The sequence below is a fragment of the Papilio polytes genome, unplaced genomic scaffold (assembly GCF_000836215.1).
Source record: "Papilio polytes unplaced genomic scaffold, Ppol_1.0 DF824135.1, whole genome shotgun sequence".
NCBI classification, from domain to species: domain Eukaryota; kingdom Metazoa; phylum Arthropoda; class Insecta; order Lepidoptera; family Papilionidae; genus Papilio; species Papilio polytes.
This window is the reverse complement of record NW_013525069.1, coordinates 1,024,383-1,035,983: the sequence shown is the minus strand read 5'-3', so window position 1 is coordinate 1,035,983 and position 11,601 is coordinate 1,024,383. Positions and strand designations below refer to the sequence as shown.

Below are 11,601 nucleotides of genomic sequence, written 5' to 3'. Positions count from 1 at the left end.
CGGTCTCTTCGGCGATAGGTAATAGGTTATAAATCTCAATGTCATTAAGCTTAACATTTTCATCCAGAGATTCTAATATTAAATGTAAATTAGTAAATTATTAACTTTTTTACCTAGGTTTAATCTTTAATTTACGATAAAAGAAGACAAAGTGCCCTTAAGACTGGGAAAAAATGTGTGGTCATTAACTCCGACAAAAATGTATTATATGTTTTTGCTTTAATAATTGTTTTAAATACAGAAAAATGTTATTTGAATGTAAAATGCTCTAATGCATCGTAATCATTGTAAAATACGCAAATCCTCTTATACGTAATTACTTTCGGTTACTCTCCTTTAAAGTGAAAAAAAAAATCGGATATATTTCAAATTCCGAGCCATGAAATAAAATACAAAATAGGTATTTGAGAAAAAAAATTGTACTAATTTTATTTAATTTGATATTTTTTACCGTTTATTTTTGTATCGAATTCGGATTTTGAATCCTTATTCAATACCCGGTTTTTTCGTATTTAAGAAATTACTTAAGTATAATAGTTTGATACAGGAATCGACTTTAAATGTATTTGTGCATGTACATCTATGCAAAGTATTTACGTTATCACGTAACATTAATTAGAAGTCTGAATAATTTATTCTACATCAAAAAAATATATATTCATTAGAATTAAAATATGTCAAGGTTATTCACAATTAGTTTCATGTGATCAAAATAATAATAAAACTAATGTTTAGGTTAGTTTTAATAGCAATGGTAAATATTTAATAATTTATATCAAGTAAAATTACGATAAAACAGTCAAAGTGACGAAATGTTGTGATTGTTTGCAACACCCATATTATGTTTTTTTTTTAAATGATTGGCTCTATTGATTGCGTGTGTGCGTTGTTGATTATTGAAGACAGTTTTAATGCAATTGTGGTTTTAATATTTATGTTAGCTTGAAATTAAATAGAAATAGATCGGAAATTTACCTTTGATAAGCACAAAACTCATTTGGTTTACATTTTATAGGGTATCAGTTCGATTTATTTCTACGAAATTTTGTAAACATCTTGAAACTTTACAGTTTAAAATATATTCTTACCAATTTGGCCATAGGGGGAGTTCCTTATCGAAGATTTATAATGAGAAACATACATGTGACTATGACAACATAAGACGACTGAGAATTGCAGACTTAAGTAGTTTTACATGGTTGAGATGATAAGGTACAACATTCAATATGTTCTAAGTTATTGCACTAAAAGGGTGTGTATGAAAGTGGTTGCCATTCAAGGTTTTTAAATTGCAAATCGTCGATAAGCAAGTGCGGAAATTACCTCGCCGCAGTATACGAGTAAACATACATTTCCTGACCTGAGTAGTACAACCCTGACTCTTAGAATCATCTCATATCTATATGTATTTAATTATTATTAAAAATACGTGTTACAAATTGATTGTTTACTGTTCCGGTTGATGTTTTATCGTTATTAATTATACCGTTTTTTTTGTTTTAGTCTATGGAATAAAAACAATATTTGAATATTCTTGAATCATAATTCTTTCCTTATGAGATTATATGGCGATGTTTTAACAGTCGCAGACCAGAATGATCCGGTTAATATGAATAATTGTTTTTATCTTTAATGAAATCACAATTGTGTAATTAGTATTTTCAATAAAAAGTGTAATATTAGTACCTCAGACAAACCTCGTAAGTTTCAGACATGAAAAACCTATCTAACGAACATGAGAGATCGTATAGTGCTATGCTTAATTAAATAAAAAAATCCTGAGTCCGATTTCACGAAGTTAGTCACAAAAAATACTCTTAATGTGGGTAATTACTCGTAAATATAAGCAAAAAGTAGAATCACATAATTAATACAATTAAAATTATCTAAAAGAACATAAAAAAATCAGGTTTTATACTTACTTTTGGGTTATCCGTTATGAATTTCGTCAATTTAATTCACACAATAATAATTGAAATGGGCGATACATGCGCCGCAGCGTGTTCCGCTGCGCTCGAGCACGTTGTAACCGCACACACCACCGACTACACTATATATTGAAGCTACATTTTGACGTACATTCTCATTACAAGTTGTAACAAATGTATAAGAAATTAAAAAAATACTAATTCTATTGACGCATGCGCTATCATTTATGTCAGATGAACTCGGTATGCTTTGGAATGCTACGTAAAATTAGAAGTCAAAAAGCATTGTGTCATAAAAGTTTCTTTAAAAATAAAACATACAAAATACTAAATACAGTTTTTTTTTTTCACAAGACCACATCTTCACGTATTTGGAAATAACAAAACAATCTAAATTCTCTTTTATCGTTTATATTTTTATCGGATCGTATATAATAATACCAACGTTAAAGAAACGTAGTTACAAATTGCTTAAAAGATGCACGAATCAAACATCGAAATAAGATTCATCATTTTTTTAACTGACTTCAAAAGAAGGAGGTTCTTAATTCGTCTGTATGTTTTTATATAAAATTTAACCAGTTTAAAACACGCAGTGTATTTTATATTTTTTGTGTTGTTACTGAAATATAATTAAATGATGTTTCTTCTCAACTGTACAACACGTTAGGAAGCCGTTTTTTCTTGGGATTCTCTAAATTCGATATGTTTTTGTTATTGTTGTTGTAACACGATAAAAACTTACAACAATTTATTATATTTTATTCCCGAAATAATTTTCAATGTAGTTACTTAATTTAGTTCATAATAAGCCAGTAATCCACACAATTGTTAACAAAAGGAAGTGGTATTTTATGTATGTTTCATTTAATATGATTTTTTTTCGTAGAAAAACAAAACAGTAAAACAAAACTACTCGGGGCATAAAATACGCATACGCTAAGAAAAAAGGTGCAATCTAGCGAAAAGCTTTTTTATTAGGCGGATAATAATATTTTATTATCTTAAAAACCTAAAAGATGAAAATGAACGATCTCACTTGATATTAAAAAATTTGGCGACTTACTGCATTTGCAAGATTAATTGTTTATCCTTTAAAAATACCAAAAGTTTATATAGATAACTTACTTATAATGAACGCAACATTAAATACTTAACCTCACCCTAATACTGCGTTTAAATATTGCAATATTGGCAGGTAATTCCCCAAAGCTGATTAAAACAAGTTTAGATACCAGTTACCAATTTAATCTGATCGAATGTGCTTTTAGAATTACTCAATGTTTAGTTTAAATGTTTTCTGTTTACTGATTTTCCGTGATCAATTGAATTAAAAACGTAAATGGTATTAAAATACAAGATTGTTCTGCTCTGCCTAACTTTTCATTAAAGTTTTCTTGTTTGCACAGAGTAATTTTGCGCGAATAATGTATGTTTTCCATTCCAAATGAACACCCAAAAATTGTAAACAGACAAACGTTAAATTCCATACATGGCTGTCGTTAGATTGCATCACATTTTCATCGGAATTGTTTACAAAGTGTCGAGATGCCACCAGATCATGTAACATTTTTGTCTCGAACATTATTGATACTACCAACGACAGAATTTTTTTTTCGTTTTGTTGCAATTCGTGAAATCACTATAATATTATTAGAAGTAAATGTAACCATTAAACAGTAATTTCTAGATGTTTTTGTAGTTATTAGCAAAGTATTCCGCAGTAGCAGTGGCAGGAGGCTAATGGCTCGGTATCTTTGCGTCAATCCATATCAAATTTCCGTTTGTGAATTTACGTCGACTCATGTCTGTTGTTGGTTTCCGCTCCGCCGCATCTTCTCACGTGGCAGTTAATTGTGGGAATTAACGTATACCGTAAAATATAAGGTTATCTATAAGTAACTGATTAATTTTGGATAAAAAAATTAAGAGAAACTCATTAAATGCTTTAAATATAAGCCTACAAGGTAAAATGCTGCGTTTTGCCCCTTTTTTACTTTAAAGTACGATCGTTCAGGGCATTCACCTGATGGTCAATGATATGCCTCCCACTAATCTGTGGAACTGTTTAGGATCTTGCCTCAAAAAAAAACCCACACACCAAAGACCATTTTAGGGCTAAACTTGCGTAAGATCGCATGCAATTTTATGTTTTGCGATAAATCACAACCGGATTTGGCCAGCATAATTTTAGCTTGACCCTCTACTGATTTTTGTGAATGTCAAATCGAAGATGTGTCTGCACAACTTGTTTCACAAGTCGCTAGTTACCAGAACAGCATTAAATGCGTTAAACGAATTTATGAAACTGGTTTGTCTAATCTACCTATGTACGTTCCTAGTTTGTAAATAAATTACAGACGTTTTCCTTAATGTGATTTCCTTGATTAACTAACATTACCTAGCGACAGGTAAATGATAGTAAATCAGATACATAAACATTAAATATCTCTATTAATCTTAGTTATTAGATATTGGCGAAAGCTTTAAATTAATGACGTAACTGCTGAACATGAACGTATCTTTATGAATATAGAAACTAAAAGTATTAAATGTGTTTCTTTCGTCAAACACTAGTTATTTTAGACCGAATAAATATATTACTTGATAATAAAAATAGGAAGTTATGGAAATAGATTTTGTTTATTATTACCTAAAACAAAATAGTTTATCAAATATTTGGGTCAGACAGAAGAAATCAAAGGTCAATAGAGATTAAAAATCCCACTACACAAATAGGTATATTTCGTCCAACCGACTACAATTTGAGTTAGATAAATAAACAATACGACAACTTTGCAATGAAAGCGTTGTTTTGGTTGTCTTGATTTGAATCGCTGCAGCTTTGAAGAAGTATGACCATTTAAAAACTAGGACGATACTAAAACCAACTAAAATCAAGGTTGAAGGTTTATCATAATCGTTGCTTAATATGCTGATAAAATAATTTAAAAAATTTTGGTTTATACAATATTTACTTAAATAGTATAAACCTCTTTTTGGCTGGTTTTTATAAAATAAAAAAAGAACCCAAGTGAATTTCATATCTCTCATAAGTGTAGAGGTTATTTAATTATCAAAAACTTATGATACCACTATTAAGACTTTTTAGTTGGTATATTTATGTACTTGTTCATTATTTTTGCATTTTTTTTAATTATTTTCGGAAATTGACAAAATTAAAAAGTTTTATTCTTAAATTCATGACATTTTTTTTCTGGCAACATTAAACGTGTTCTAATGTTATTTGTGACAGACAGACAGGAAGTGACAGTGACAAATGACATTGACAACATTGAACATCAATGTGTTACACACGTGTTGAATTTAATAACATTAAATCATTTCTTTTGTCGTTAACTTTTCTCAAATGGCAGTTATTCAACGTATAAAGTAATATTTGTTACATTCATTACATTTAAAAGTGTTATTTATGTAATTAATGTAATTTTCAACGTAACTTTCAGAAAACCTACAACGCGCAAAGGCAAAAAAGTTTTACTTGCCAGAGAACCAAAGCCTATTGAAGGACCTAAGCAATGTATTTTTCTACAAGGTCGTAATCCGTCTGATAGAACAAGGAAACTATTAAAAGATGTATATGATTTGAAAAAGCCAGACGCCGCATTTTTAAGCCGTAAAAATGACTTCGTACCCTTCGAAGACGCTAGCCTTATTGAGAAGTGAGTTGTCTATTGTATTAGAAATATCTCATTTGTTTTAATATCTCAATGTTTTTTTTAATGTTTAAATAGGGACACATAAGTTTCTTGTAAACATTTAGCTCTTTGTATATCTTGACAATGTTCAAAATATTCTGTAATTAAATTACAGGTTGTGTTACAAAAAAGAAGCGGCATTGTTTGGTGTTGGATCACATAGCAAGAAGCGCCCACATAACATAATACTAGGAAGAACATTTAATTATGGCATTTTAGATATGATAGAACTGGGGGCTGATAAGTTTAAAGCCATGTCTGAGTTTCGTAATATGAAAGTGCTGGCTGGACTAAAGCCCTGCTTGATTTTCAACGGTCCAGCATGGGAATTAAATCAAGATTTAAAAAGATTAAAATCATTGTTTATTGACTTTTTCCACAGAGAAAAGGTGTGTATTAGTTTAATTTATTTGTGCAATGAGTTAATTGTCATATGTAATGAATTTCAAGTAAATCTATTTTATCTGCTACAACTATATTTCTGTTCTGTAATTACATTGTAAAGTCAAAGAGAAATGCCGAATATGTTAATAAATTAATAAAATTCACATAGAATTAAATGCATGCATCTACTATTTTTATTTATAGTACATATTTCATGAAAATAACTTTTTCTTAACATTTGTATATTGAACTTTTAAGTCTTAAAATGTTTATAACTAATTTTCAGGTAGAAAGTATAAGACTGCAAGGGCTGGAGCATGCTTTAAGTTTTACTGCCACCGATAATGGTTCAATTTATTTGAGATCATACAAAATCCTGCTAAAGAAAAGTGGTCAGAGAACACCTAGAATTGAACTGGAGGAAATAGGTAATACCAAGGTTTTAAGTAATTTAATGTGTTTTGTTACAATTACATTACTATCTACATATGGTACTCATTGTATACTATTATTATATTATTATATTACTATTGTATCACCAGCCAGTTGTCTAGGTTAAGTCTAATTGTGCCGAACACAACTGGTTCGGGTCCCACGGCACAACTTACCCTTAGTCTATGCATGCATCAGAGGATTATTATAAACAAGGGCAGTATAGTGGACATAGTTACCTAGACATTTCTTCCACACACCTCTCCACAAGCCCTGTTTTCTACCATATTAGAGACGGTATTCAATGTAACAAGTAGTGCGGGGGAATAAAAATAAACCTGTATTAACCCTGGCCAAGAAATTTAAACTATATGTTCCCTGCTGAATGTAGCGAACCAATATAATATGTGCAGAACACAAGGCATGATGGCAGCAATCATTACTATTACTATGCCAATGATGGTTTAATTTACCGAATACAGAATTCTAACATTACATATTATTATAGGTCCTTCAATAGACTTTAAATTGAGACGAACTAAGTTGGCGTCAGACGATCTTTATAAGGAATCCTGTAAGATACCTCGTGAAGTGAAACCACTCACAAAGAAGAATATATCGAAGGATGCGTTTGGTACAAAGTTAGGTCGCATTCACATGATGAAGCAGGACGTCGCGCGACTGCAGACACGTAAAATGAAAGGTCTTAAGAAAACACCAGAAGAAAAGAAGCAAATGTTACGTAAGAAAAAGTTAGCAAGAAAGCAGACTACGGCTTAATAAATGATATTTAATGAAAATGTTGTTTAATTTCTTACAATGTGAATGTACAATTTTATAGAAATTTAATACTTTTAGTGTGGTGTGTAGGTCACCTGTGAACAATCATAACACCTCTCATATACCTGTTAGTAAACAGAATATGTCCTGTACATTGTAATGTAGATGTTTGAAATACTTTTTAAGTAAGATTTCTGTTTCCATAGACATTTTTTAATATAAGAATACCAAAGTTAAATTGAGTGCAGTATTGGCAAACTAAAAAATATTCGTCGATCAGGGCAGTAATAACTTGGGAGTTTAGTGTACAGTATAATAAAATACTATTGTTCTAAATTATTTGCCTAACAAAATGGAGTAAAAAAGTAATGACTTTATTAAAACCTAATTATCAATTACTAAAGAATTAACGCATTGAAAAAGGATTCATACTAAATAGTATTGACTATCTGCGAGATTATTAAATAATATTGGCTAGTCCATGGATTTTCCATTTCCAATATTATAATGATTGGTTACGCTAATACATGCATTTCGTAAACCGACAAAACCCAGGGATATTTTTAAAAAAGTATTAAGGAAAAACCATACGTGTACGATGGAAAGACGCGAGTGTTGAATATTTAATGAAGTACAAATACGTAATATGCTAATTTTAACGATAAGCAGCATCTTTATATTAATCTTTGATATTTATTTGGTCAGAATTACATTGAACTTGAACCAATAAAATTGGATTAAGTAAAATATCTTTTTACGTAAAATATTAATACATTATTAAAATAGTTTTCTAATCTTTTAACCATTCCCGAACCAAGGTTTAATCTTTAGCTGGGATATAGTTCAAGATATTAATCTAATGGAAGGATTCGAACCCATGACCGCGAAGTCCGTGTCTTTTGGCGTTTCTAAATATAGCGCTTATGTTTTAATGTAGGAGATGTGTTAGCTATCTTCATTTAGGATTTTACTTGTTTTTTTGAAATTCTATATTTTCCCTGTTAGGTCGCTACCCTTTGTTGTGGATAGATATAGGTACATCTTCCGGTAGATTGTTTTGTAAATTAAGGACTAACTACACAGACTCTTTCTAATCGTTGGCATTGACAACGGACAACAAGCAGCCTAGATTATACTTTTAAAATAAACAATAACTTGTTACGTTGATGTCATGATTGATTAGTTCTGCGATATCCCATGATATTTCTGTTCAAGGTAGGGAATCGTATCGATTTTGTGTATTTAATTACAATCTATTAATATAATAGTCTACAAGGATGCTAGGTTAGGTTGCATGCATTTTTATTTTTACATTACAATTGCCGGTGTACAAATTAAAAGGGCCTTAGATTTGTACTTTCTAATCCTTGGGTGCATAAGGAAATCCGGCAGCGGCTCTAAATTGAATATTTGTGAACATAATATCGACGACCTCTTTGTACCGAATTGAGCAGTTCTAAATTATGACGCAACATGAGTATACAACAAATAAGAATTTAAACCCATGAAGTAGAGGGGTAGGCAGAGTTTACTGGTGAGCATGACCCACTGATGTAAAAGAAGGAAAAGTACCAATTTCCCTTAATAAATAGTCCGTTCGTTTACGTGGTTTTCCTGATTATATTGATAATAGTTTCTTTAAATAACGAATGAAACAATCAAGTTTCTCGTGCCTTAGTTACGAGAAATACAAATACCCAATTGTATCATATTATAGTTAATCTTTAAATCCAATTTTATCCTTCCTTGTGCATCGTAATGGAAAAACCATGCAAGCAAGCAGATGTCTCGTGCGGGAAAGTTGTGTATAAATTACGAATCGTTATATCACATTTTAAAATGTAGGTTCTATTTCATTGACCTGTCGTTACATTCTATAAGGATCGACTTATCTCAAACTATAATATGACAACTAATTTACAACGAATATTTGAAGTATCATTCCTTTAGTGTTTATGACTCAAAAATTTCTGTTATGTCTAAAATAATGTGAGAGTCATGACTATGTATATGTGCCAATGTTCTCTTTAATTGGAAAAGTATGGAAAGTAAATAAAAGACATAAACAAACATAAGGAAGTGATTTAATGCCGCAACGAATCATAATTCTGCATTAAATTAATAGAATCTTAAACATCTGTAACAATAAAGGGTTGCAAGAAACCGGCTAGCTAATAATTTTAATTATTCGCAAAGGCTAATGAACGAAGTAACTATACAATGTGAAGTTGACACAATTCCATATTATTTATTTGTTTTAAAATTTAACATGCGCAGATGTTGTGTAGGTGATTTTTTTATAACGTGAATGACTTACGTTTTGATTTAAAGTTAATTATGTAAACAAGGCAGATATTATAATATGTGAGTTTTATAGTTATTTTGTGAACAGTGAACATTGTGAGTTAAAGTAAGAAATAAGAGTAGTTAATATTATTTTGCTAGGACATTTTTTTAAGCTTTAGCGTAAATTGTAGTTTGTTTATGGTTAAGGGTTAAAGATTGCAGTCACGAATAGTTAATTATCGACAAAAAACTCTGTGCTTTAGAAAAGTGATGAGAAAGTTGACAATGAAATAGAAAAATATTTAAAATAAACCATAACATTGCGTTTATTATGACGAGGAAAAAGATTTCTTTGTAAATGGTTAAATTTATGAAGATAGTTGGATTGATTTAATTCAGTTTTTAACACCGAAGCAGAGATGCTATATAGTTTCTATAGGCTGTAGACGGTGTTCTCGGAAAGAGGTTTGTCCCCGACAGCTTTTCAATGACGCGACAAGCGTTTACCTTAACATATTCCGCGCGAAATGCGTCAATGCTATGCGACGAAATTTATTTTAGTAATTTAAACCTGTTGAAGATTTATCATGTGGACAATGTATGAGAAAGTAAAATGGACATTACGAAGAAGTCAAACAAAATTAAGAAGAGAGGAAGAATAAAGAAAGTACGGATGGCTTGGGCGTCGCCTGAGGAAGAAGAGGTTGTGGCAATTGGAAAATATAGCTGGTTATTTTTATCGTTTTTTTATAGTCTATTAGAATTAATATTGTTATGTGGTCGAACAAACGTTAAATTTTATTAGTTGACACCGTTCGGTTCTGGACAAGGACATTTTATGGCTGTATGAAGCTTTAACGTTTGTAAATCGTTTAGTAAGTACTTTTTTCATTGTGACAATTTAATTTTATGTAAAACCATAATTTATTGACAGTTAACTTTTAATTTAATTATAATTTTAATATTCAAAATTATTTTCTTAATGGTTTTATACATTTTTCCTAAGATTATAAATAAAATAATAAATTACTAACTGTTTACTTAGTTTCATAACTTCAATTTGCATTACACTTAGATGCCTAATGGATTTCTTGTTATAAATACTTTGATTGAAGCAATTACATCTATTAATTGATAGGTGTAATTTACAACTACATAGTTGAAACTATTTCTTATCTAAAGAACGGTTTAGTAAACTAAAAAATAAAATAAAACACGCAGCTCAAAGTATCCTAGCTCTAATTTAATTTCTCTATATTTGGTTAATTTTGGCTTCACCTCACTCGTTTCATACCTTCGTTACTTATGGAGACTACTTCCGCCAGCAAGCATGTGCATTAGCGCTAGTAGCATTTGACAATTTAGTAAAATACATCCCATCTGACCTTATGACTAGGAGTTGGCAAGTGCCAGTAATGTATTTACGATTGTGCTGTAGGTATTTTGTAGCTTTAAACAATGAAACTTATTAGTCTTTTTAAACCGTATTTTTTGGAACATAAACAAAATGCAGATGTTGACTTTTGAGCGGTAGTGTATTTACGATATATCACACACCTAATCATTACTTCCTTAATTTTTAAAAATAAATTGTATAGTGTAGTGTAGGTGTTATGATATCCGTTAATATTGTTCTGAAGGCGATTTCCTTCTAATTTAAGTGAAAAACCTTGACTAGAAGATAAGCTATTTCTAAAATTATTGTTTGAACCCAAAAAATACTAAGAATCTTACACATTTGCTTGAAATAAGTTACATATAGGTAAAAGGAAGTTACGTTTGCTATAATTATTCCTTGAAAATCTTTTCTAGTATAATAAACTGTTCTTTAATAGTACGTTTTATTATATAATGTGGTGCTTTTATCTAAATGACTTAGGAAGCTAATGTTTTCCCGCTATAGTTTTTATGTATGTGGGTTTATGATTTATATGTAATCTTATAGGACTGTCTACAGCCTAAATTGCTGAACCGATTATATCTTACTCGATTAATAACTCCATATGTACAGTTTAATTTTACGATCTAAAATATAAAAAAGGATCGTTAAAGTTTTTTGTATTAACACAACG

At 30.2% G+C, this 11,601-nt stretch overlaps 2 protein-coding genes across 2 annotated transcripts in view; one reads left to right on the top strand and one right to left on the bottom strand.

Moving 5' to 3' along the window:
• The window catches only part of LOC106112031 (organic cation transporter protein-like), an 8,367-nt gene extending 6,294 nt beyond the window's left edge, over positions 1-2,073 (bottom strand). Inside the window, exon 1 of the mRNA XM_013294263.1 lies at positions 1,923-2,073. Within this exon, the coding sequence (XP_013149717.1) occupies position 1,923 (1 nt within the window). The 5' untranslated portion in view covers positions 1,924-2,073. The remainder of the gene's footprint in view (positions 1-1,922) is intronic.
• A 3,129-nt stretch (positions 2,074-5,202) lies between these two features.
• Positions 5,203-7,263, top strand: LOC106112034 (ribosome production factor 2 homolog). Its single transcript, XM_013294266.1, has 5 exons — positions 5,203-5,321; positions 5,396-5,611; positions 5,763-6,036; positions 6,318-6,459; positions 6,972-7,263. Exons 1-5 carry the CDS (start codon positions 5,299-5,301, stop codon positions 7,241-7,243), a joined length of 927 nt encoding a protein of 308 aa, XP_013149720.1. The 5' UTR covers positions 5,203-5,298; the 3' UTR covers positions 7,244-7,263.
• Positions 7,264-11,601: the final 4,338 nt, after the last annotated feature.